The sequence below is a fragment of the Amblyomma mixtum genome, chromosome 10 (assembly GCF_055824585.1).
Source record: "Amblyomma mixtum isolate Tamu chromosome 10, ASM5582458v1, whole genome shotgun sequence".
NCBI lineage: Eukaryota > Metazoa > Arthropoda > Arachnida > Ixodida > Ixodidae > Amblyomma > Amblyomma mixtum.
The window spans coordinates 6667960-6695048 of NC_143021.1; the positions used below are offsets into that span (position 1 = coordinate 6667960).

A 27089-nucleotide genomic window follows, 5' to 3' on the forward strand; every position below is an offset into this window, starting at 1 on the left:
AAACATCAGTGATGAGAGAAGATAAAAACTGTTACGCCTCTTCCGCTTTGTATCTGAGCGACAGGCGACATCACCTGTGCTCTCACCCGTCCACTGCCAGCGGCTTTAAAGTGTCGCCATCAGTTATCAATACGGCCTCTTACTTGTTCTCTAGAGAATAACAGTGGAGCTATACTAACAGCAGTTGCAAATACTGCTCGTAGTGGTCGAGTGCTGGCCAGGTGCTCCAGGACGTCTGTCGTCAGATCTGCAGCCTTCGTACTGGCGCTATTTTCAATATAGGTAGAATTATAATAAAGCCCCCCGCCCCCCCCCGGCCCCCAATCTCGACCTGTGTTACAAAACACTGGCCGCATTGCGAGGGGGGTGGAGCAGTTCCTTTTATTTAGGTCTTGCTAAAATAAGCTTGAACCGTTAACGTGTCCATCTTTGCTGCGCGGCTGCAGCGGTTCATTGTTTTGTGAGTCGATACGAGTACGCGGTGTTCGCCTCTCTTCGATGGAGGCGATGACTCCCGCCTCAGTGCACGTTAAAGAACCTGAGGCTGTCGAAGTTTGTCCAAAACTGCTGCCCCTCTTTCTCTCTTCCTTCGCTACTTCCTTCACTTTTTCACGGTGCGGTATGAGTTGATAAATGAAAACATCATTGCGCCTTCCCTTTCTTCAGAATCAGATATAGTGTGGACTCCATGTTTACCACAGGTGGTCATTTGGAGCCCTGCACTACGGAACCTCTTTCTTTCTTTTCTCACTCCCTCCTTTATCCCTTCCCTCACGGCGCAGTTCCCTCAAAAACAAGTTTTGTCTTAGAGCGCATCTCGTAGGCGCCCGTTTCTGCGTTTCGAGTCGCTGTTGCCGTCGCCGTTGTCCGTTGTAACCAGCAGTGGACGCCCTCTAAGCTGCGAAAGCAATGGAGCGGGAGCTTGGAAAGGAGAAAGTAAAAAAGCGTAGCCTCCTCCTCTCCTTAGCAACCGGCGCGCCAGTGGAGCGCGCAGCTGTGCGTAGCAACCGCGACCTCACACAATAGCGGTAGAACGAGCGCGCGCGCGTCGGCGGTGGCAGCTACAACACCGCTCCTTCCCCAGACGTCTCGTTGCAGTCGAGTGAGTGAGGCGCATGGCTCCGAAGCGGCACAGTGATTCCGCGCCAAGCGTTTCGAGGAAGCGGCAGTGGGTTGGCCACAAGGCTTTCGCCAAGCACACTTCAGAATTTCCGAAGTGTCTTCGGTATTCTTTTTTACTAAAGGAAATGCGCAGTATCTGTCTCCCACAGCTGCGAAACTAATAGAGCGGGGGCTTGGAAAGCAGAGGGAAAAATTTGTAAAGTTGTTTTCGAGGAAACGAAATGCGCAGTATCTGTCTCACACATTTCGGTTGACACCTGAACCAGAGGGAAGGCGCAGAACTGCCCTCTTGGAACAGTGGATACCTCAATCGTGCTTTAAGCTACGTGGCGGTAGTGACAGACGAGCGTTGCATGCTTTGGCATTGACAACGTTGTGCCAAAAACGCTGCCACCTGCCAGCATGGGAGGGTGGGTGCTGACTTTAATGTAGATATAAAGACAAGTGGGAATTTCTTACCACTTATGCGAGAGAACATCCCGTTCATCTCGCTCTTAACGGCTCCCACAGCTGTGACAACCTCGCGAAATACTTGCGGAGACCTCGTCTTTGAGAACCATGCATTTGTGCAGCAAGTCGAGCGCATATCTATCTATTTATCCGTCCACAAAGCTTCCTTCAAGACAATCAAGAACGGTTAGTGGAGTGTTTTTGAAAAAGGAATACGTGTGAAAAAAAAAACAAGTTGTCTGTAATCGTACGTACATTGTCTTGCTCGAATTCTTTGCCTCAATCTATCGAAAAGCTGGAAGAGCTGATGAGCTGCGCTCAAATTTCGCATTAGGAAGTAACGTAATCGTCGGCAATTCTTTTTTTTCTTTTGCAGGACGTGGTCAGCTCAGCAGAGGACGAGCTTGGCGATCAGCGTGGGTCCACGGTAGCCGAGGCGGGCGCGACCACTGTGGCATCGGATGTCACCACGACTGAAGCGGAGACCACGGAGCCTTGGGCGGCTCCGGCCACGACAGAAGCGACGTTTGCCAGCTCACCGCAGCCGACAGCCTCCGAAGAGGCGCTAGACCCCTTGCCCCAGAGCGACATGTCGGATCGGGTAAGTGGCACCGCACGTTTAAAAATCGCCAGACTCCTCGGCCGCGTTTTACTGCTGCTTCCTCGTGTTTTTAGAAGGTAGATCCGACATGGCATCCGTGTTCATCTGCCGGCTGCATGCCCGGCTTCTTGATTGGCCGTTTCTCCGGACAGAGGGGCAGCATTGGAGAGAGGAGGCCAGTTGTCACTTATCCGTTTGTTTAAGGCGCTGAGTGAAGACAGAATGAGGGCGTACGAAAACAGACCACAACTGGGCGCTGGAAGCGGTCTCCTCCGATGTCGAGACCAAATCTGCGCCGTAGGCCCGTTTGGTGTACACTAATTCCTGTGGGACTGCTGCGGCCGAAAGCGTCAACGTTGTCGCAGTCCTGTACTCCCATACACCGTATTCGAGCCGAAAGCTGTGAAAAAGTGTTGTCTAGAATGAGAAAAAAATGGTGTGACGTCGTGCTCGCTAAGGCATTAAGGCGAAAGCCTTTAATGCCTCATCGATGTCGACAAAAATTACGAGGAACTTTAGCGGCTAAAGTGGTGAAAGGCGAAAGCCTGAGTGCTGCATTCTGCTACGCGATTGTTCACTTCCCATTTTGTTGGTGCATTAATTAACTGCCAATTAATGACTCTTAAGCCTCGCCTTTAGGAGTGGAACGCGACAGCGTGTTTTAGCGCTGCCAGGGAGTCCACGGAACGCCACCACCCGTTCGGCGCGATGCGTTGCCCTTTGAACGCAACGCTTTTTGAGGAAAGGAAATGGGGTTGTAATTCTCTGTCCTCTCGGTGGACACCTGAGCCGCACGGTACAGGAAGGGCGGAAGTGTGAGTGAAAGAAGAAAGAGGGGCCGTAGTGAAGAAAATGAAAATTGTATTTGAGGAAAGGAAATTACGCATTAACTGTGTCACATATCTCAGTAGACACTAATCGAAAATTGTATTTGAGGGAAGGAAGTTGCGCAATAACTGTCTCACATATTTCGGTGGACACCCGTCAAAATTCGCGCTTGGTGACGTCACGACAATTTGGACCAATCTGAAACGCGGACAAATACGCCTTGCTCATCGATAAATTGGTTTTTGAGGAAAGGAAATGTATCTGTCTCTCATATCTCGGTGGACACCTAAACCTCGCCGTAACGGGAAGGGAGGAAGATGGGAGTGAACGAAGACACCGTATTCACTATATAGAGGCACCTTTGTTCATTCCAAACCATCAAGCTGGCATGGCGGAGTGGTAGCGTGCTCGACTCGCACTCTGGAGACCGGGGTTCGATTCCCAAGCTCGGCCAATTTCTTACTCAGTTTTATTTATTTATCTAGTCTGAATAGAAAGGTTAATTGGACTAATTGGGTTAAGTAAGCAATTAACTAAACTCAGTCAAACTTACTTGGAGCATCACTATACGGTCCCTTTAATTGGTTGCATGGTTAGTAGCCAAAGTACAATTGGCCCCGTTTGAAATTCGCGCACTGTGACGTCACGACCGTTTCGACCAACTGAAAAGCGTGACATTTCTGTCGACAGCTCCTGCTTACAACGATGAGACATTAAAGGCTTCCGCCTTAAAATGTTGTCAGCAGAGGTATCACGCTTTTCGGTTGGTCGAAATGGTTATGACATCAGAGTGCGCGCATTCATAGTAATGAGGTCACCCACTGAAATAAAAAAATGAAGAAAAAATAAAAAGTTGGAAATAAAAATGAAAACATAAATAAAAATTAGGAAATGAAGAAATGAGAAAAAATAATTGCAAATATAAACAATAAAAATAAGGAACAAAATAAATAAATATAAATAAGACAAATTAAGAAATTAAAAAAATAAAGCAAATTCCAAACAGTGCGCCAGTAAAGACTTTCGCCTTGCAGCACTTCAGGGAGCCAAAGTGCCCCTAGAATTTTTTTTTTCAACTGTAAGTCTTAGTGCGCTGCCTAGGCGAAACAGGGCGCCGGACCATTCGCCCTCAACTCCGTATGCGACTACAAACTGCGCATGCGTCAGAAGAAAAAAAAATCGTCACGCCCGAATGCGCTAGGGATTAAGCGTAAGCAATTCTCTTATGATTTACGCGGCCGCTTCTCTTAGTTCTTCATCCATAAACATTGTCGTATTTTTTACAAATAGTTAGGCATCACATCACCCAGGGTGGTTTTAGGCGCGCTGCTAAAGTGGAGAGTTCGTTTTGAGACGCTGACGCTGTTCGGGGACAGACTCCAGTGCTCGCTGTTGCTTTTGGGAGCGCTCTGCGAACAAAATTCCCTGACGTCGTGTCACACGGTGTCTCCGGGCGGAGGTACAGCGCGACAGCAGCACAGTTTAACGGCCTACCGACACGAAGTTTCTGGGTGTACATCTGTTCTTGCCCTGTGCTGTGACTCAACGCTCTCTCTGTATAATTATTTAAATACCTTTCTTTGCTGCCCACGTGTAATCGTCCAGTTTCCTCAGGTGTTCTTCATATAGTATTTGACTCTTAGCTTCCCGTGCTTCGAACGATGCCCAGCCCATATCCCTTCTACTACCTCGTTTGTGGTTTTGCCGTGGGCACCTAGTGCTAATCTTCCAACTGCTGTCTGCTTTACTTCTAATCTCGACTGAACTTCTGCCCTTAAGCACAGAACCGCATTGCCGAAAGTAAGCCCTGGCACCATTGTTCCTTTCCAAATACCTCTCAGTACTTCATATTTGTTGTACCCTCATAATGTCCCATGTTTCATTATCCCGGCGTCTCTTGGCCCTTTTGCCCAAAGAGACTGTTCGTGCTTTTTCGTGTATATCTGCTTTCGTTTAGCCATATTCTAAGATATTTGTATTTGGCCACTCTGGGTATTTCATGGCCTTGTATTCTAAGCACCTGATCAGTTGTATCGTTGAAAATCATCAAACCTGGCTTAGCTGCGCTAAAACTGAAACCTAGAGCGTCTCCTTCGTCTCCACAAGAATAACCAGAGTTTGTAAATCTTCCTGGCTATCTGCTAACAGTATTATATCGCCCGCATGCATTAAACCCGGGAGTCGTTGCTCAACGACGTTTTCGCCTCAGATTATAACCTAAATTACTTCCTGTAGCCTTCTTTCCATATTTATCATATAAAGCATGAACAGCAGCCGGCATAGAGGACAGCCTTACTTTAATCATTTGTTTTTCTCCACAGATGTGGTACTTCTTATCACTTCCGAAGTAATTTCAACTTTATTATCTCGGTGTATTTTCTGGAGAAAATCAATTACCTCATGACCGGTGCCTTCATCTTTTAATATGTTCCGCAGGAGTTCCCTGTTCACGTTGTCATATGCACCGCTTATGTCTAGAAAGACTAAAACAGACGTCTGTTTTCCGTGTTAGTTATTTTTATGCATTGGGTTAGCACGAACAGGATATCGCCTAAACGCCTACCCCTTCTGAACCAGTCCTGAAGTTCTCCGAGCATACTATTACTTTGTACCCAGCAGGGGCGTAGCCAGGGGGTCGGCGGGTGGGAGCTTATGGGGCTTCTGTCTCCCTCGAATTTTTTTCGAACTGTCACCGACCGCAGCATGGCCCAAGTACATATCGCGAGTTCTGCTGCCATAGTTTTGGTCTTGCCTCGATCGTCTATCTTTTCGTATGCAAAGTTTACTATCTGAAATTGCGCAAGATGCTTATTTTCCTTGTTTGACGAATTATATAAAGTGGCTTTTGCTTAGATACTAGATTTAATGGAGACATACGTGTATTTAAATATCTTGTTCCGAGGTTTTGTGGATACATACTTTGATTCCACTGACATTTTTTTGTCCTTTATCAAGTTGTATCTTCGCATTTCTAATACTCAATTTTATCTTCGCACTTATAATGCACATTTTGCAGAACTCCTCGTTTATACATGTGCTCGCTGTTGCGACTAAAATTTTGGTGCAATCACTCGAAATACATGACCAGTGACAACTGCCTCTGTGCAGTACACTGACACGAATGACAGCGTCGTTGAGATTTTTCCCTGGCCTTTGCATATGCAGAAAAATGTAAAGGTTCTTGAAGGACAAAGATGAATTAAAATATTTTTCCTATACTTGCTCATTTCATGGCCTTTACATTTTTCATATCAGCGGCATGCACTGCTTTGCTGGTTGCGGGCGATATAGTTGTAGACTTCGTGTGATATTTATTAAATACGCAAAAACATGGAAGCACTGGCATCAATTATGTCTGCCACGATTTTTAAGACGTACGAATACATTCTTTTAAGCTAAAAAATGCATATTTCACTTGTCTAGACAGTGCGTAGCGTTGTCTAATACACAACAGCATTGCCAATATGGCAATGCAGCTATTATTCTTGCGTTGGATCCCTCCACAAATTCTATGAGGAGGTCACGCTGGATCACGCCCCCCCCCCCCCCCCCCCCCCCCCCCCCCCCCGGAAAAAATTTCTGGCTACGCCACTGCTACCCATGACTGCATTTTTAATTTCACCGCCTGCATTGCCAACCTGTATGCAGCAGATGTTATCGTAATGAGTCGGAAGTATACGTCTCGCGACGACTGAAATAGAGAACGGTGGCTGATCAGAATAGTTGGTGCATGCACTATCGGCGACAAAAGTGGTGTACTCCACGCGGCGGGAGCCGTAACAGCGGAAAACTGCGTTTCAACGCCATCTACAGGCGGCGTCTGGGATGGAGACAGCCAGTGCTGACCTTTATTATCAGCAGGCATGTCGCTTGGCTCGTTTCAATGTTCTGTGCTCTAGCTCGCCAAAATGCCGCAGTTTTCCGTTGCTCCGGCTCCCACCGCGTGGTGTATAAAACTTTTGTTCCCTGATAGATACATTTTCGGAGGCGGTACAATGAACGTGGTTACAGGGAGAGACTGACAAGGACGAGGGCTACTTATAACTGATGTGTCGGTGAAAACCGCATGGGCTTTATGCGCATACTCAAGCACGGGAATTGCAATAGCAGCAAAAAAAAAAAAACGTCATTTGTTACTATAGGTCATACTGAGGAACGCAAGCTCTTTTCCAGATAATGAAATATGCTTTGAACTGCCCCGGTTAGTTTCCAGTGGTGCTGTTTTTTTTGTGCCACAAAAGATCTCTCAAGTAAGTTGATCTCGACTTCTTCAAAGGACGCGGTACTGATTTAGGAGCGCAGCACAGTCCCGCCACTTACTGCAGTGAATGGCCTGGAAGCCCCCGGTCCAACTTCGTGCGTTGTTGTGCTCGCGCAGCCGGTCGTTGAGACAGCGCCTGGTCTGTCCCACGTGTACTGCTTGCCGCAACTGACATCTGGAAGCAACGAACAGCGCAGTCTTCGCACTCAACGTACAGCCTTTGTCAAAAGTTTGGAGCCCAGGGGTTTGCTTCCGAGCCTCACTGTGTGGTTCGTGATGCATCTCCAGCGCTCCAAATTTCCTCTGGGTAAGAAGATCTCTGGTTATGCCTCCTTCAATGGGTAGGACTTCCCAGAGTGTCGAACCGGCATTTTTTCGGGTTCGGTTCCGGTTCGGGTTCACGCCTTTCGGGTTCAGTTCCGGGTTCGGCTCCAGAGGGCCATTCCGTTCCGGTTCGAACCGGTTCGGACCATCCCGAACCGGTTCAAACGGGTTCAAACGGGTTCAGGACAAAAAAAAAAATAGAACGCAGATGAGTTTCAGTCAATTTGCTATGCGTTTTCTTTTTTCTGGCACATCGGTATAAAAAAAATGCAAAGATTTGTTTACGAGAACATAAAACTGTGCCAGTTTGTAAGGGTTCATGCTTAAGAAGCGCAGTAAACAGGACAAAGGGAAGACTGGAGACGACACAGACGCTGACTAACAACAGGTTATTACATTTTCGGAAAAGTATATGAAGGCGCAGGACACAGTGAACAATCCAAAAAACAGAACAACAAAGATTAAAAATAAAACAAATATACTGCGCATGCACATCAATGTCGAGTCATGACATCTGTTTCAACGAAATTCGAAGACTATCTTCCATAGTAGACAGCACTCCCCTATCTTCTGGACCTCACACAGTTGCCAAGAAAGTCAGACTCCTTATCTACGAAGTTGATGGATGGTGAACAAGCACGCTCATCTGCTTCCTTCCTGATCATAAAGGCCTCCACCATCTCGCTACCAATTCGATCAGGGTGAATAAGCAGGAGACTTGTCTTTCTAAGTGGGGAAGCAATGAGCATTTGTTCGAGCATTACAGATGGGGGGAAAAAGTAGCGGTGTCGTACAACTTGGCTTTGCATTGCAGCGAGTGCAACAATTGATTCCCCCAGTAGATAAGACAAGTGTCCTGTTTAATAACCCTGTTTGCATATGTAGGGAGTTGGTCGAGGCCTATGTTATCCGGAAGGAAGCAGATGAGTTTGTTGCTTCACCATCTATCAGTTTGGTAGATAAGGAGTCAGGCTTTTTTGGCAATTGGGTGAGGTCCAGGGGATAGGGGAGTGCCGTCTACTATGGAAGATAGTCTTCGAATTTCACCGCCGCGGTGGCTCAGTGGTTACGGCGTTCGGCTGCGGACCCGAAAGACGCGAGTTCGATCCCGGCCGCGGCGGTCGAATTTCGATGAAGGCGAAATTCTAGAGGCTTGTGTACTGTGCGATTTCAGTGCACCTCAAAGAACCCCAGGTGGTCGAAATTTCCGCAGCCCTTCACTACGGTGTTTCGCATAGCCAGAGTCGCTTTGGGACGTTAAAATCCAATAAACCAAACCAAAGAAATTGGCAACCTGTTTGTTTGCGACCTTGAGCTGCAACATTCTTGCAAGTGCAGCATTGTGCGAGGAAGCAGATATACTTGCACTACACCGAATGTTTGCGACTTTTCTTGGGGCGCTATGAAAGGCAACGTTTGCGTCAACAGAATTTTTTGCGCCCTTGATTGAGTGATAAAGAGTGGTTAATCTGGCATGCACCATTTGTCCACCAAATTGTTTCAGGCATTTATTTTCAAAACTACAAACAACTCCTTTCTGGCAGCTATGCTTAATAGGCGACTAAGTTCTTGCCTGTCTTTTCTGGACGTGCTGGCGAGAAAACTTTGTGTTGATTCATTCGGTTTTCTCACTCTTCGCTTTCACTTACCTGTACGGCCTCTCCACAAGGCAGATGACAAATGTTGCGATCGGCCATTACTTCCTCTACTCATACATCTGCAGCCCTGCTTGGACTTTCTTGATACCAGTGTATTAAAGCGAATTCCGCGGATGTGCAGCTAGACGAGCCCACTTTAACGGCCGCAGATATAACGAACCCTCGTTTATTACGAGCGGATGCGGTGCTACCGTCAAAATATGAATTTCCATTATTCATATATGCATAATGGCAATTTGTCGGAGATGCAACGAACAAGTCTGGCCGCACCACGCGGCTATAGCGAACGAGGAGGCGCGGTAAACTACCCTCGAAGTTGAAGAGGTCGTGCTTCCACTAAGCACGCAGATGAAAAAGTGTCTCTCAACCGGAAAGAACATGTCGACCCAGAAGTGCAATTAAAAGGCGGCACCGCCCTGCGCAGCGCTAACCGCAAACTCCAGCGTCTGGTAACAATGTAAACGATAAATTAAACACGGTAACGATATGCTATAACTCTCTATTGAAATAGTAAGTAACCGCCGGCCAAACCCGCGTCGATGGCCTACGAGGGCAATCATTGCCTACGCGTTCGCAGGCTCGGCAAAGCATCCCGTATGGAAGAAGCGCGGTGTGCGTGAGACGGGGGCATCGTCGAAAGCGAAGCTACTGACCATGGTCGCGGATCAACTAAAAACGTTGAAATCCTGGCTTGTTGGTTCATACTTCGAAGCAATAGCGCCAACAGGTCAAGGGACCACGGACGAGTAGACACACAGCGCTGTGTGTGTCTACTCGTCCTTGGTCCCTTGTCCTGTTCGCGCTATTGCTCCGAAGGATCAACTAAAAGCAGCGATTGATAATTCTGAAATCCTTGCTGGCCATGACGGTCAAGTGGTATGCATAGCCTGCCCAGTTGTCTCCATCTTTTGCGCCGCTACCATGTGCAGGCATTGTCACACAGCGGACAGTGCAACTGATGCATTCTGCGCCACAAGCGCTGCGCTAGTTCGTCGCTGCATCATCCCATGCAGGAACGACAGAAGAAGCTCGCAAACACGCGTGACCAGACTCATGCAGATTTCTGGCAGCGCTACGTTGATCCATAGCCATGCAGATGTTTTCTCGGATAACTACGTTCCTGCCGACCACACAATCGCAGAAGTGCATGCTCTGACAGAGACGTTGAACACCATGGGCGAGTTCTCCCTACTGCCAGGAATCTCATTTATGGGGCCGACCTGCCACCAACTGCCATGCACATCTCATTCATGATTAGTTATACCCTGTCCCTAAATTTGATAGCTGGCAACAAGGTCTCGACGATGATTAAATGACCGCCCTAGATAGCTTGGAAAGAGCCGCGACAGGCTCTGCTTTGCACAAGCAGGCACGAATAACGCAGTTTATAAGAAATAGACGCCATTTTTAGTGGCCTTAGTGTTTATGGCTGTTGTACGAAGAATCCACTTGCTACGAACATCAGATATAACGAACGGAAGCCGCGTCACCGTCAGGCTCGTTATAGATGGGCTCAACTGTAGTTTCAATCTGCCACAAAGGGTCAGAAAGGTTCCAAATATTCCATGCAACAACCATAAAAAGAAGCCTACAAGATAGCCGAATAGCCTAAAGCATCTGTAAAGAGAGTTTTCTGTTGCGCCGCCATTGGTACGAATCCCACTCGGAGTCAGAGGATATAGAGTATACAAACCCTGTTAGTTGTTCTTTTTACTGCGTTAGCACTATAGCCTGCTTTCCCAAAAATAACCGCACTGTGTGTGTGTGTGTGTGTGTGTGTGTGTGTGCGTGTGTGCGTGTGCGCGTGTGTGTGCGTGTGCGTGTGCATGTGCGTGCGTGCGTGTGTGTGCGTGTGTGCGCGCGTGTGCGTGCGTGCGTGTGTGTGTGTGTGTGTGTGTGTGTGTGTGTGTGTGTGTGTGTGTGTGTGTGTGTGTGTGTGTGTGTGTGTGTGTGTGTGTGTGTGTGTGTGTGTGTGTGTGTGCAGCCTCCATCCTTGATGCGCACTCCGGTGGGCGCACATTCGGGCATTCACTGGTAAAAATGCACCTTCAAAAACTTTCACTCATCTTTCTACCCCCATCACCCACCTGTACCCGATATAGCCGAGGCAGATTGTTGTGAAGGCTCAACGTATTCAGTCGCCCAAGCGTTGTACGAAAAAAACGCCAACAGTCATAAGCCAATCGTGTCAGACACTACGAATGGGAAGTATGACAGCGAGAAGTAGATATAAGTCGCCAGACAGAGAATTTAAGATCGAGCAGTGAGAGAACAGCGGATGGAGCCGCGCGCGGGTGACTGGCAGCAATTTTTTCTTAGAAGCAGAACGATTTCAGCGAATAGGGATAACGAAATCACTTCATCGCAGTTACATTTAATCGCAGTAGTATCTTTCTATGCGTAATCACTATCGCATGCCAGCGAGCGCATATATTTCCGCATTGCCCTTTTGAGTATTCGGTATTTAATTTTTTTCTTATTAGTACATCTCCACCGTTGCCAAGAACCCGCCTTTCGTTGCTTATTTCCGTCGCGCACAAACAAGAATATACGGATTCTAAAAACAAAACAAGCTGTACCAATTTATACATCCTTCTTTTGGTAATAATAGTAGGAATATCTCGGGTTTAATGTGTCGAGTAGACATTGTGGCTATAGGATGGACCGTGTAGTGGAGGGCTCCATATTATCGAGGACCAGCTGGGGATTTTCGGCGTGCGAGGAAGCACGCTGGTCTTTGTATTTTTGGAATCAGCAGCCGAGCTCCACAGCTATTCAGCCTTTTTTTTCTTTGTTGAGCTACATCGTGAGGGGTTTTATTTAGAACCTGCTGTTTGAGATAATGAGCGCCTACAAAAGTAAATGTTGCAGTACCCACTGCGGTGGCTCAGTGGTTAGGGCGCTCGGTTACTTATTCGGTGTACGCCTACTGCGCCTGTTTCTGATTTTTCCTTCACTCCCACCTTCCTCCCTTCCTTACGGCGTGGTTCAGGTGTCCATCAAGAAATCAGACAGTTACTGCGCCATTTCCTTTCCTCAAAAACCACCGTCACAACGTTGTTGGATCCTCGCGCTAATATTTCATCTATTTGTGGGAAATGACCCAAAGAAAAGGAAGGCATTCTTAATCGGTGCTTAAATGACTGTAGACACCCAGTTTTATTGCCTGTTTTCTTCTTTCAAATTACGCCACAGATATTAGAATACATGGACCACCGTGTGGTATTCGCCTACTGCCACTAAATAATTTAGAAAACAATTTTTTCTCCCATGCTGTTCCGTTTTCATCAACCAAATGATGGTTGTTACATGATTTCAACTTTAGGTCCAGTGAGGCACGAGAAAACTAATAGAAACGCTGATACGTTGTTTTGACTCACTATAGCACTTAAATCAGCCAGCTTCAAGACCTATACTTACAACGAACAACGTATCAGCAGTTATATTGCCGTTTTATTGCACCTCACGCGACTTAATTTCCTCTACACGTCACAGCCATCGTTATGTTGGTGAAACCGAAACAGGGTCATGAAGAAATTGAAATATAAATTATTTATTGTGTGTTGGTGAAATACCACGCCATGCTCCGTGTACACCAACGTCTAACACATCGTTTGAAAGAAGAAAGCACGCAAGCAAAAAATTTGGTGTCTTTAGTACTTTACTGAGTTAGAGCAGTCCTAACATTTTGATTAAAGATTTACGCAAATATGTAAAAGGGGAGGAGTAATAACTCAAGATTTCACATAAACCTGACGCACAAAGAATTGGCGGTAGTACATTGCAGAAGCGTCAATTAGACTTTTTCCCAGGCACTAGACTTCCTGTAAGTTTGCTGTCGCATATACTGGGTACCATTTTCGCACTTCCCAGCGCAGACAGCTACGGGAGGGTAAATCTACGCGCTAGATCATCTCATTTTGTCCGAAAACAAGAAGTATGCCGAGATGAAAAAAAGTGGCGCTGAACCGGGTCCCGAACCGGTTCGGAACGGTTCCTTTGAATCGTTCCGGTTCGGGTTCAGTTCCAAGATGGCGAAAAATTTATGGGTTCGGTTCGGTTCCGGTTCCGGGCGAAAATTCGGGTTCGGTTCCGGTCTAGGGTTCGGGTTCGGTTCCGGTTCGACACCCTGCACATATGTGTTCTTTGGAAGAAGCGCGGAAATTTATGAGCTTGCAAAATTTGTTAAGCTTGTGGGGAGGAGTGGACTACATCGGCGACATTGTAATCTGAACAGCTCGCAAAGTGCAAATGAATTAGCGACTCGTTATTGGTGGTTAGATTGGTAGACACGTAAATCACGCTATCTTGTTCCGCTTATCGGACGATAAGAAGTAGCTTGCAAGCAGAGGAATACGCGGAGAGCACATTATTATTCAATTATTTGCTTATAACCACTGTGGTGTTTTAAAGGAGACAGTTAGGATATAGGAACGTTTCTGAAAGATTTTTGTAGCATTAAGGTACGCATCCAGAAGAGTGGCGATGCTCTACAAATGCGGTACAAATACGGCGAAGAAAGGATTCGCAGCGATAAGTTCGTAGTCGCCCATGAAAGCTGTGGTGACATAGCGGATGCAGCGTTTTCGTCCACTAAATTCGGAGGTGTTCGTGTATACTCGAGGTAGCAAAGGGAGGAACGACAAGGCGTTTACAGGAGTATACTATTTATTAGACTTGCAAATAAAGCGCTGAGGGTGCGAGAAAAACATCAACGAGGCATTCCTCGGAAGTAGAAGGAGGGGCAGGTACGCAACTTGCCAGTTATGGGCGGCGGTCGAGAATGGCGGCAGTGCGCGACCGCGTCTTCCCGTGCGCGCGGCATGCTTGGAGCAATGCCATTCCGCGGGAGGCGACGGGGGCGTGCGGCGCTGACCGGATACAAAAGAGGCCCTCTCCGGGGTAGCCGTATAGGGGGCACTGCCGTCGCTGCTTCCGCTTCCCCCACTACGGGGAGCTAACTGCCTCCTCGCCCAGATGGACGGCTGCGTAGAGCCGGAGTGTGAAGACGTTTTCCACACGGCAGAACGACATCTGTTCTCTCATGTAAAGTTCAATGCCACCGCCCCCCTAGTTATGGCTTGGAAGTTTTACTCGTCAACTTGAGTTGCGTCTCGTGTTCAAGCGAGCCAAGTTCCGGTAAATGCTAATTAAGTAGCGAATTCGTGCTTTACCGCGGGCCTTTGTATTTATTTGATCAGTGCTTTTCATTCCTTAGCTTTAGTTGTTTAAGCATGCTCTAAGCCTAATTAGGCTGTTACAGGATTGGGCAAAATAATGGGACAGTTATACAAGGCAATAGCATATCTAGTATAATATACACAAGATAAAAAAAAAACATGTGCACTGCAGTAGGATAGACCATGGCAAATAGGCAGATAACAAATATGCAGTTCTTTAAGAGACTGTCAAAGGACATGCGCATTGCCATATACGTTCATTTCGATGCAGCTAAAATACGGGAAAGAAGAACGACAAAACAACGAAGAGATACAACAAGGTCAAACATGATAGTCAAAAAGCACAAGCACAAAAAAATATTAAACTGAACACTCGCGCTGAATAAATTGAGGCATCGTAGAAGTTATTTTTTTTATTGCAAATTCTGTTTTTCCAAAAATGACTCCACGTTTTGCAAAAAGATATCAAGAGAGACGTCCTCCATGAATTCGTGAGGCAGATTATTCCATTCTTCAATGGCTAACGGGAAAAATGAGAATTTATATGTGTTGCATCGCGCTCGGATGGGTCTGATGCACTTTTCATGGTTTAATCACTTTGGACGATGACAAGGTGCCTTGATGTACGGATTTTTATCAATTCTTATACGATTGCAGTAAAGAAGAAAAATAAACTTCATCGAGGCTTCGCGTCGCCGACAAGCAAGGGTAGAGATATGCGCTTTAGCTCGCAGGGAAGAAACGCTGTCACGGCGTAACTAGCAGGAGTAAATAAACTGAAGGGCCTTGTTTTGAATTTTTTGAAGTTCTTCGCTGAGGTATGGCTGATGAAGACTCCAAATGATGGTGCCGTACTCAAGGTATTATAGGCTGTTAGCTTTACATGAGGAGGAGCTGCCGACAGTTTTCTACGGAGCAAGCCGAGCTGTTTCAATGCTTTTGCACACGTGTTGGCTATGTAAGTGTCGCAGCTTAGCTTATGGGTAAATGTAACGCCTAAATATTTCACCGTATCCGCCCTCATTATGTGTGATCCTAAAAAATTGTAAGAATATACAAGAGACACTTTTTTATGGGTAAATGGGATGCAAGACGTTTTGTTGATACTAATTTCCATTCCCGATGTTTCGCACCACCTGGCAATGTTATTTACAGAAGAATTTAACTTTAACTGGTCGTCCGGTGTACGTACCGTTCTGTACAGCACGCAGTTGTCAGCGAAGAGCCTTATTGCTATTCCAGGTTCAGCGCAGGCATGGATATCGTTGATATATATTAGGAAAAGGATCGGTCCCTAGACGGATCCCTGTGGGACCCCGGAGAAAACGTTCAGTCGTTCGGATTGTGCATTGTTCATTTCAACAGACTGCATGCGACCTGTGAAATAAGATTTTATCCAGGTTATTACTTTTGAATTAATGCCAGTGGCACGGAGCTTGTCGAATAATTTAGAATGTAGGACACGATGAAATGATTTCCTAAATGCATTATAGCTTACACGAGTCTTCTCAGGAAGGTGGAGCTGTATATCCAGAAATACAGCTGTATATAATCCAGCTGTATATAATCTGAGCTGTATATAATCCGTGGCAAGCCCCTAATGTTGGTGCAGTCTTTGCCACGATCGGGTGCCTATTCTTTGACTGTTCTCGTTTTGAGCCAGAGCGCGGCTTCTTGGCTTCTTGTAGGTTGGTTGGTTTATGGGGTTTAACGTCCCAAATCGACTAAGGCTATGAGAGACGCCGCAGTGGAGGGCTCCGGAAATTTCGACCACCTGGGGTTCTTTAACGTGCACTGACATCGCACAGTACACGGGCCTCTAGAGTTTCTCCTCCATCGAAAGTCGACCGCCGCGGCCGGGATCGAATCCGCGTCTTTCGGGTCAGCAGCCGAGCACCATAACCGCTGAGCCACCGCGGCGGCGGTCTTGGCTTCTTGTAGTAAGCTGATTTACGCGATCGGATATCCTCGTATTAATCTGCCCAGCGAGAGTATTTCCGAGCGGGAGCACAAGGCGACTAATTTTCCTGGGCGTTTCGAAAGTCTGCGTTCTGTTTTGCAGCAGTGATGGAAGCGGGAACTCGTTCCCTAATGTATTCTATGTACAAACGACGGGCTCCTTGCCTCTGAAGCACCGGGAAGCGTACACAGGGACCAGAGCCACACAGTGAAGCACGGAGAACAATGTGAAGATCCAAGAACCTGATAAACGCGAGACCGCGGACGCTCCATGATGCTTCTGTACAAAAATCAAAAATATTTTCTTCTAGGTCGTGCGGATGCCAAAATATCCTTTACAAAAGGCGGCTTCCACGATTCAGATGCAAATTATTGTTTAGATATCGTTGCAGAACTGTAACCGAAAACTATAGCTCTTTGGATCGCAATAATTTTTTCAACAGCGCATGCTACACAAGGACACAAGACGAGGAAAACACACACGAGCGCTGACTGCAACTTTATTTGAGAAAAGGCGCCAACCTCTACATATATACCCTCAAAGAACCGCCCACTAGGGTAAAACCTAAAATCACTGCACGTGTCAAGCCACAAGCAAGAAAAAATATTCAAGAGTTAAGCATACAGTACAAGGGTGACCAAGACCGCAAAAAAGAAGAAAGATTACAAGAAGCAGCGAGAAGAAATTATTTCACTTGCCCTTTTTTTTCTGAGTAACAAACAGTGGGCAGAAATCGTTTTTAAAAGTGGTAAAAGCACAAATCGCGGTAACTAAGCATGATGATGACCGAGGCGAAAAACATCTGAAGTGCATGAGGGCCAACAACTAACACGGCTAAAAAAGAGGTGTCAAATTGGATTTAAAAAGTGCTAACACGAAGACTAAAAGAGATAAAACGGAGGTACAAAAAGAAGGGTAAAAGCAAAAGTAAAAACCAAGGAAGAACTACCGGAAAAAATCAGGTCAAAATCACATAAAACCAGACAGGAATGCTATCTCTCTGTTCAACAGAGACATTTTGACATCTTTAGAATCTATACCGTATTTTCTCTTAACCTCATTTTGTACGGTTTTATTTGCTGAAGAACCGAGAGCTGGCTTTTCAAGCCTTCCCATCATCATATTTTCAAATTTCTCGGCAAAGAACATACGAGTTTGCTTCAACAGAGAGTTTGCTTCAACACCTCCTTTTTAGCCGTGTTAGCAGTTGGCCCTCATGCACTTGAGATGTTTTTCGCCTCGGTCATCATCATGCTTAGTTACCGCGATTTGTGCTTTTACCACTTTTAAAAACGATTTGTGCCCACTGTTACGGAGAAAAAAAGGGCAAGTGAAAGAATTTCTTGTCGTTGCTTCTTGTAATCTTTCTTCTTTTTGCGGTCTTGGTCACCCTTGTACTGTATGCTTAACTCTTAATATTTTTTCTTGCTTTTGGCTTGACACGTGCAGTGATTTTAGGTTTTACTCTAGTGGGCGGTTCTTTGAGGGTATATATGTAGAGGTTGGCGCCTTTTCTCAAATAAAGTTGCAGTCAGCGCTCGTGTGTGTCTTTCCTCGTCTCGTGTCCTTGTGTAGCATGCGCTGTTGAAAAAATTATTATGAATAACCAACCAGCCCGTGAGCTCACCCTTTGGATCGCGTTGAAGGTTTCCTTTTATCAACCAAAATCTTCGCAATGCCGCTGGGTGCTCATGTGCACTGTGTACTGTGCTGTGTACTGACCGCTGACCGAGTGCTCTGTGTACTGACCGTCTGAGTTTGTTGTAATCGCAATGCCAAGTTATTAACTTTTGAGACAGCTATGCTTTGAAGCGTGCGGGACGTGTTCTGCACCCGTTACTTCTGTGCTCGGTTCGTTTCCCTTGATTGTTCCACTGAGCCAGCGGTGCTCATGTGGAGAGCGCGCTGCCGCAAAGCTTTCCTCGATCCAGGCGGTGTGAGGCAGGCCGGCCTCCGCCTTGGCCTCGCATCAGAGCCAGCGAGGGGCGTTTCCGGCGCCGAGCTGAGCAGGCATCTGTAAGCGGATGCTCCACTTCCGGCACTGCGTCTGCACAACTGCGGAAGGGACGATTTCGCCAGACGTCGCAGCAGCGCCACAGCCCGAGAGGTTCGCTTTTTTTCGAATCCGATTTTCGTGGCCTCGCTGTCAACAAACCTTCGCGCGAACCCTCCTGCAAGAGTGCCTTCTCAGCATAGCCATGCGCCTTTTCCAGTGACTGACGTGAACCGACTACTCTACGCGTATATACAAAGTAAAATTCCTGATACAGCTTTGTTAGGATCAGTTGTCGCCCTGTAAACACGCAGAAGTGCTTTCGCGCGTCCAGTCATCTTTCTCTCCTGTGTTCGTCTTTTAAGTTCGCGCAATTTGTGATTGTCACTGAAAACTCTGATTATAACGCACACTTCTAGAAATGAAAGGCTGAGTTTGCTGGTTGGCTCGGACGACTCTGCCTCAGCGTCAACGTTCACACCTCAAAGAGCAGTACTTTAGAGGCGTTTCAGAAAAAAATTAAGGGGACACTTTGGGTCTCTAAAGGGCTGCAAGGCGAAAGCGTTTCCTTGCGCGCTGTTTGTTTTTATTTACTTTTTATTTTTCATAATCTATAATTTTTTTATTTTTGTTTCTTTTCTTATCTTTATTTTTTTCATTCCTTTTATTTTTATTTATGAAACACATGCATTCACTAGATGCGCCTTTATTCATGCTCGAACCTTCAGCCTTCGTAGCGGAGTGGTAGTGTCTCCGCTTCAAATGCCGAAGGCTCTGGTTCGATTTCCAGCCTCTTCGCAGTTTTTTTTTAAGTAGTGACTCCGAAACGCGGACACACTCGCTAACACTCCTTGGCCACGACAGTACGAGGCATTAAAGGCTATCGCCTTGACATCCCTTTGCTCCCCGCTTTCCGCGGCAGAGAGGGAGAAGGACGCGACGTCGATCTCTTCCTGAACGCACGTTCCGCTGTGCCCGAACTGGACGAGCAGGAGCGGCTTCACGGCAGCACGGGAGGAAAGAAAACGAGGCACCGCACGAGCATCGCTCATTTCTAAATGGCGCCGAGGAGCTGCCACGAGCGCGTTTACGTGCGTTGCGCTGCTGGAGTCGACGTCGGCACGACCGCTTCCTGTTTAGACACTTACCACGTCCATTCTGCATCGCTGCTCTTAAAACCTTGACCTGAGCTGAGCTTGAAACAATATTGACTCTGTTCAGCCTCAAACTCATCATTGGAGGTCCAGGTCTCCCCCACACCGCCTTCACCGCCACCGCCTTCTTCACCACCACACCGCCTTCTTCACCGCCAGTTTTCGGATGTCGCTACCGACCATGCTAAACCTCATGCCAGTCTCATATTAAGAAGTAACGATAGGGCTAATCGGCATCAGAATACAAATTTATTTATTTATTTACTCCATATACGCCTAAAGGCCCTCGGTCCGGTATTACATCGGGGGGAGGGGGGCGAGGCGATACAATACGCTTATTACGCAAAAAGAATGCGATAACAATGCGGAGTGTCAGCAACAGACAAAATATAGTTCAAGGTACAATATATGCAACAATACAAAGCAGCAAGACACGAACGACAACAACAAAAAAAAACTGCCTGAGACATTAAACACACATAAGTGTGTTTAATAAAAAAAAACCTATACGCATGTCCAACATTCTTGAACGAAAATTTTTAATATGGAATTATTGTAGGCTACTGTTATGGAAATATTGAAGCTAATGGCCCATTCTTCCGATGTGTAGCAGTATCTTTCTTTCAGGGCGTTTCCATGAGTCGCATCGAGCAGTTAGGACTGCGATAAAAAAAGAAATGGGGAACGTTTTTGACGATGGCAAAAGCGTTGGTAGCAAAGAACCTCAAGGCTGCTGAGGGGACATCTGCGGACACATTGATTGTTATAGTGATAAATTTACAAAAAAATTGCGTTCATAAACTGGTTCCCAGTCAGAAATGTTTTTTTATTTTTGCCCAGATTTGTTGGGTATGGTTATGCCCCTCTATGCGTTTATCCAGCGCAGTGCAAATCGTCTGTGTTTGCGATTTGTAAATTTCCGACCGCTCCTCGTCGCCTTACTTTTGAGGCATGCTCACGTGGCTAGGAGGGTCGGACGCCGTACGTCTCCGTTCGCGTTGACGCCATGGAGTAGAGTCACGTGGTCACGGCACGTGATGGCGAGCGCCCTGAGGCTTGTCTGGGTACGGCTGGACGAGCCGTGCTACTACCCCAACGCCGACGGGTGTAGTGGAAATGATCTACTAAGAGCTTCACTTCAAAAGATGCTCGCTAGGGTTCTTGCCTTCGAGATGGCAGGAATTTTATGTCTAGCCCAAAAGTATCTCTCTAATGGCTTGGGACCCTTAAGACAATGGAGTGGATTCCAAGAGAGGGCAAGCGTAGTACGTTTTGGAGTGCCAGTGACCCAAATCGGTGCCACCTATGCCAAACTCTACCCGATCTTCCTGGGAGGCGGGCCACGGATCAGGGCGCTTGAGGAAGCTGCAAGGCTCCTGGACCTTACGAGCACTGCCATCATAACGTCCTAGACTCATTTTCTTACCGTCCTCTCTTAACGAGGTTCTTTCCTCCTCCTCTGCCCCGAAGACAGTTACATGCAATACGTGAAAAATTAGTGGCCAGAGCAAATCACCTCTGAACATACCAGGCATAACAATGGCCAACCCAAGCAATCTCCTTTCGCACATCGCCAAATACCCTTAAATCGCTTCTCGTTTTGTCAGCCCATACAGAGTCCTCCGCAACTGGTTTTGCTAGCAGCGCTTGCTAACTGCTTTCCAAGATGTTAAGGGCTCCTTTCTCTTTCAATGGACGGAAAAATAGCGCAGAATGGCAAAGGACCGGAATAGGACCGATTTTTTTTTCTAGAAGTCCGAAATTGATAAGATGTGAAATAGTTCTGATATGAGAGAAAATAGTCTAGGAGTCGTTAAATTGAGCCTCTCATTCTGCTCGAGGCAATGGTTAATCAGCGTAGGACGAAGATGAGGATTTCTCTCGCGTTTGACCGCGCCACTTCAAAGTAGGCGCCGATAAATTTTATGCATCCATCACAAAGCAAAATTAAAATTGAAAGTATAAAGGTGTGAGTATTCTTTAGGTGTCGAGCCTTAACCATTTTGAAAACCGGCCAAACGTCTCAGTCTTAGATTAAAACAGTTGACCTTTTTACCTAGTAATGATCCATAACCAGAAAACTTATGCTCTTTCAGAACGAGGGTAAAGAAGGGCTGCAACTACATGATGAGCGCAAACTTTCAACTGCGGCTTTATTGGGACCCCCATGTCGATATATCCATGTCAACTGTTCCAAAGAAAAGACACATCAACCTTATTCCACTCGTATGCTTAACCACGCCTAGAAAAGACAGTCATTTCGGCCTCACTCAAAGGAAAAAGCAGCCTTATTTTTGTCTAGTGGCGCCACTGAAAGATCGCTTAGTAGTGCTTGATAACCTGTGCGATGTGTCTCCGAGGCCCCACTCGAATACATGACTAATGGCCCTCTCTACCTACCAATTGTCTGTGTTGCGCTACCACGCTGCGGCGAATTTACGAACTATTTATAGCCTTTTTTTTTTTGCGAAGCATAAGGGCTTCACCAGACACCGGAAAATTGGAAACGGGAAGCCCAAAACTCGTTTGGCGTCGCATCGCCATAGAGCTGGACGCTGTTTGACAACTTTGACGGCGAACGGGGCACAATGATGTGTCTTGAAGATCCGGAATGTGAAAATGTATCATATCATTGCATACGTACGCAGTAAGAGGCTATTCATCATCATCATCATCATCCTGACTACGCCAACTGCAGGGCAGAGACCTCCCGCATGTCTCTCCAATTAACCCTGTCCTTCGCCAGTTGCGGCCACCATATCCCCGCAAATTTCTTATTCTCATCCGCCCACCTAACTTTCTGCCGCGCCCTGCTACGCTTGCCTTCTCTTGGAATCCACTCCGTTACCCTTAAGGGCCGGCAGTTATCTTGCCTTCGCAATACATGCCGTGCCCAAGACCACTTCTTCCTCTTAATTTCAACTAGGATGTCATTAACCCGCGTTTGTTCCCTCACCCACTAAGCCCGCTTCCGATCTCTTAACGTTATACACCTATCATTTTTCTTTCCATAGCTATTACCGGAGTTTTAAAAAAGGGGAAGAGCTGGAATCGCAGAGCATACGACGTCATGTACGTAATGAAGTGGGACGTCAGGCAACGTCATCAATCGGAGCCATTCGGAGAGCACTCTAAAGCCACTCAGAACCAATGAGCGCGCGTTCTTGCCAGTCTTCCTTTCATGTTCGGTGCGTCCGGACGTGTGATGGAACCTGCGTCGCGGGTCCGGACACCGGCGATGAAGCCGCGACTGCCGAACGGAAGCGACAATCTCATCAGAATCCTGCGGAGCAGCAAAGCGCCAAGCTCGACAGTGCGTTCCCACAGCGACTGCAGAGGATGCTAAGCGTATGCAACGGAAGCACCAGGTATAGACCCCGAGCTGCCGCAGCATTAGGCTGAAGAGCGCAGCGGAGGCGAGGTGCCGTAACTTTCTTTATTCTATCGCTAAATGTACGCCCAGGGGTTGCCTGGGCGTTGCTCTCAGTTTTTGTTGATGCGCGCTGTGAGCAGGCGTGGCTTCTCTTTCTTCTTGTCTCAAGACCACCCGGACACATATTTTTTGCCGAAAGAAGGCAAACAAACTCAATTTCCATACAGGACCACTCCCGTAAGCCGTGCCAGGAGGTGCAACTGACGAGCAATGGGTAAGAGCTCACCGGACGAAAGCTCATGTTTCATTCTGGCCTTGTGGATGAAAGTTTACTATGGTAGGGTTAGAGCTAGGGTAGGCTTAAAGTTACGTTGTGCTCTAATCAAAGCACTAACAATTAACTGCTTGAGTCCATGAAAATTTATTGTAGGCTTAGCTAGGGTCTTGTTTAACGTTATGAGAGATTTTAAATGCAAGCTTAAACAATTAACGGTTGGGTAGTTAAGTTTGTCACGCATCGATGCAGTGTCAGATCAAATCAAATTTCAATTTCAAATCAAATTTATTTCAACATCCCAACGTACATGGCAATGCTGCCGATGCAAGAAAAAAGCCCTCAGGAGGCTTGACGAGACCTGCCCCCTACTAACAAACACTTGGCAGAGACAGCTATGATGATCACTATGTTAGGAATGAGCACAAAACAATAGGAAAAATTCGGAACAACACAAAAGAAACAAAAGAGAAAACGAATGGCTTGCAATCTTCTTTCAGAGTGAGGAGATGCATTCCGAGTTGAGAGTAGTTGGCAAACTATTTTAACATTTGACGCCTGTAATTTGTTAGGGTACGACGAACTAACTAAAGAAGTCAATAACTAAAGAAGGCAATAGCTAAAGAAAGCAAGCTCCTTACCTTCCCTGAGGTAGCAGAGGAATTTAACCTTTTTTTTTTGCTCAGTGTTCACAGATGAGAGCCCTTTACCTTCTGACCTGCGACTTACAAAGCTCCATTCAACTATGCCCGACATAACTGTAACGCCAGAGGGCGTATCCTCTGCCATAGACCGTCTACCCGCTAACTCCGCACCCGGCCACGATGGGATATGTCCTAAATTACTTAAAATAGCAAAACCTGCAATATGCCCCATCTTAGCTGCTATTTTTCAGCAATCCATTGACACGGGTTGTGTTCCAAGCGACTGGAAAATTGCGCGTGTCATTCCCGTTTTTAAATCTGGCGATGCTTCTAAACTTTCAAATTACAGACCAATTTCGTTAACCAACATCAGCTGCAAATTTCTCGAGCACATACTCTAATCTGCCATCATGGGTTATCTGGTGAAGCATAACTTCTTTTTGTCAATCAGCACGGCTTCTTACAAGGTCGATATTGCGAAACACAGCTGTTTGAACTGATCACTGACCTTCATCACGCTGTGCATGCTCACTCTAAAATAGACGCCGTATTCGTAGATTTCGCCAAAGCATTCGATAAAGTCCCACACATACGTCTAATAAATAAACTTGAGAATCTGAACTTAAATCCTACGGTTATTTCTTGGATCAAGAGTTTTTCGGCCAGTCGGTATCAAACATTTGTTAATGGGAATTTATCGTCCCTCTCTCCCGTTAAATCTGGAGTACCGCAAGGGTCTGTACTCGGACCTATCTTGTTCTTAGTTTATATTAATGACATAAGTAATAACCTAAATTCCACGGTCAGATTATTTGCAGATGCTTGCGTGATATACAGACAGATTACTGATCCTTCCGACTCTACTCGTCTACAATCCGACCTTAACAAAATTAATGACTGGTGCACACAATGGCAAATGGAGGTTAACACCTCAAAAACAAAAGTTGTTAGATTTACCACGATATCTAGCGCCGAACCCTGTCATTACACTTTGAACAATGTGCGCGTAGAATCGGCACCCATCATAAAATATTTAGGTTTGCATTTATCAGCAGACCTCTCATGGAACAGGCACATCGATACGGTTATTAACAAAGTTTCCAAAACACTCTGCTTCCTCAGACGTAACCTGCGTTTAGCTAATCCAGACACAAAGCTATTAGCATACACTACATTAGTGCGCTCGAAATTGGATTACGCCTCTTTGATCTGGAACCCCCACCAAGCATACCTAGTAAGAAAATTGGAGTCCCTGCAAAATAAAGCCGCCCGGTTCATATCGAAGAACTACTCGCGATCAGCGAGTGTAACTGAAATAAAAAAAACTCTAAATTTACCTCTTCTCGAAAAACGGAGAATGCTTTGCATACTGTCATTTTTCTACAAATTGTATCACAGTCATTCTTCCTTTGTCTTGAAAGAATGTCGTACGCCAAAAAAGGACGAAACAGGAAGGAAAAACACAGAACAGGAAAGAGGCGCATGCGCCTCTTTCCTGTTCTGTGTTTTTCCTTCCTGTTTCGTCCTTTTTTGGCGTACGACATTCTTTCAAGACAATGTACCAACTAACCCGTCAAAAAGTTCTTCTTCCTTTGCTTCGTACCATATCAAGCCGGCTCATCGGATATTCCCACGCAGTGATCACCAACTGAAAGTCGGACCCATCTGCTAGAGCTAATCTCTTCTTTCATTCGCCTCTCCTCCTTGCCATCCGTCAATGGAATCTACTCCCTGGCACCATTCAGGGTTGCCAGTTCCGCTTAGTATAAGGGAATGTGGGCTTCTTTTTTCACCGAGTCGCTTGCAAATTTTTACAGTCGCTTGTCGCGTTTTGTTTTTGGCTTACTCGCACTTTTCCTGCAAATATTGTTATTTTAATGCTCGTAAAGCGCGTTTGTCGTTATATATACGCGATAGTAGCAGTAGCCACAAAGCACGAAACAGTCCCTATCAATTCATTAATGTTTTGACGCCTTGCCAGCACTCCTGGCCGTCTACGTCGTAGTGTGTTGACGGTGTTCTTTGTGCAAAATGGCTTCGAAGTGGTTCAAATATGGTAAACAAGTTTCGAGGTGTTTGCAGCCGGGACTTTAAACCGACATTAAAAATGTTACAGCTATTCAACTCTAAAAACATGTATGGTTCCGAAGTGGTTCCTGTATGGTTCCTGAGTGTTTTCCCTCATTCTTGTGGATATCGTCGCTGTTCAAAATAAAGTAATTTTCCCGGCCGCGGCGGTTGAATTTCTTTGGAGGAGAAATTCTAGAGGCCCGTGTACTGTGCGATGTCAGTGCACGTTAAAGAACCCCAGGTGGTCGAAATTTCCGGAGCCCTCCACTACTGCGTCTCTCATAGCCTTAGTCGCTTTGGGACGTTAAACCCCATAAACCAAACCTAAACCAAGCGCAAACCAAAATAAAGTAATTTGTTCACTTTCCGTTCGTATTTCTGTGATTTTCGGATACTATAATTAAAAGATTTCCAAGAATGAGAAAATTTGTTATCGTCCGCTTCTTTTGGGCTTCTTAGCAAAGTCACGTCGCTTTTTTTGGGCTTGTTTTGGGGTGGTTATTTGCTTGTTTGCTCGGCGCCATCTGGCAACTCTGGCACCATTGCGTCTGCCAATGATTACAAAACGTTTGTAACCGCCCTAAAACGTCACTTCGAGCTTGTAACCTTCATATTTTTTGTATTCTTGTTGAAGCACTGCGTTTGAAGGAAACCTGAATGTTCTTTTTCATGTGCCTTTATATTTTGGGTGTTTGATGCTTTTCAACAATGTGTTCCCGGCCAACGAATTTTGTACTCATCGGAAATTTTTCTTGCTTTGTTTTTACTGTTGTTCCCCCCAATGTAATGCCCGCTCGGGCCTTTAGGATATTTGAATAAATAAATAAACTACCCAACTGTCAGTGCTACGTGTGTTGTACACACTGGTTCGCAATGTTAATGAAGCCAGATCTTTGAGGTCTCCACGGTCTCCATGGTCTCCAAAGAAAGCCGCTAGCTTGGTTTGGCTCAGTTCAAGATTACCTGGTTTTTCACAAGGGAGCTTCGTTCGAGATTCGCAAGTAATGCTTCTTTAAGCGCGAACTAAAAAAAAAAAACCGGGTGAGCACAGCGGTGCGATTTTTGGAACTTGTCAGCGTTCCGTATCCGGAAAAGCGAACGGGAGATGTGGATAGCTTCGCTGTCCGCAAAGCCGTTCAGTCACTTCCTCGCTTCCAAAGCAGCCGGGTTTGCATAGCGGCTGCTGTAGTCAAGAGC

General features: G+C 46.3%; 1 protein-coding gene across 1 annotated transcript in view; it reads left to right on the top strand.

Moving 5' to 3' along the window:
• LOC149325062 (seizure 6-like protein 2) overlaps positions 1–27089 on the top strand; it is a 125616-nt gene that overhangs the window by 43234 nt on the left and 55293 nt on the right. Inside the window, exon 5 of the mRNA XM_089562426.1 lies at positions 1949–2173. Coding sequence (XP_089418552.1) covers positions 1949–2173 — 225 coding nt within the window. The remainder of the gene's footprint in view (positions 1–1948; positions 2174–27089) is intronic.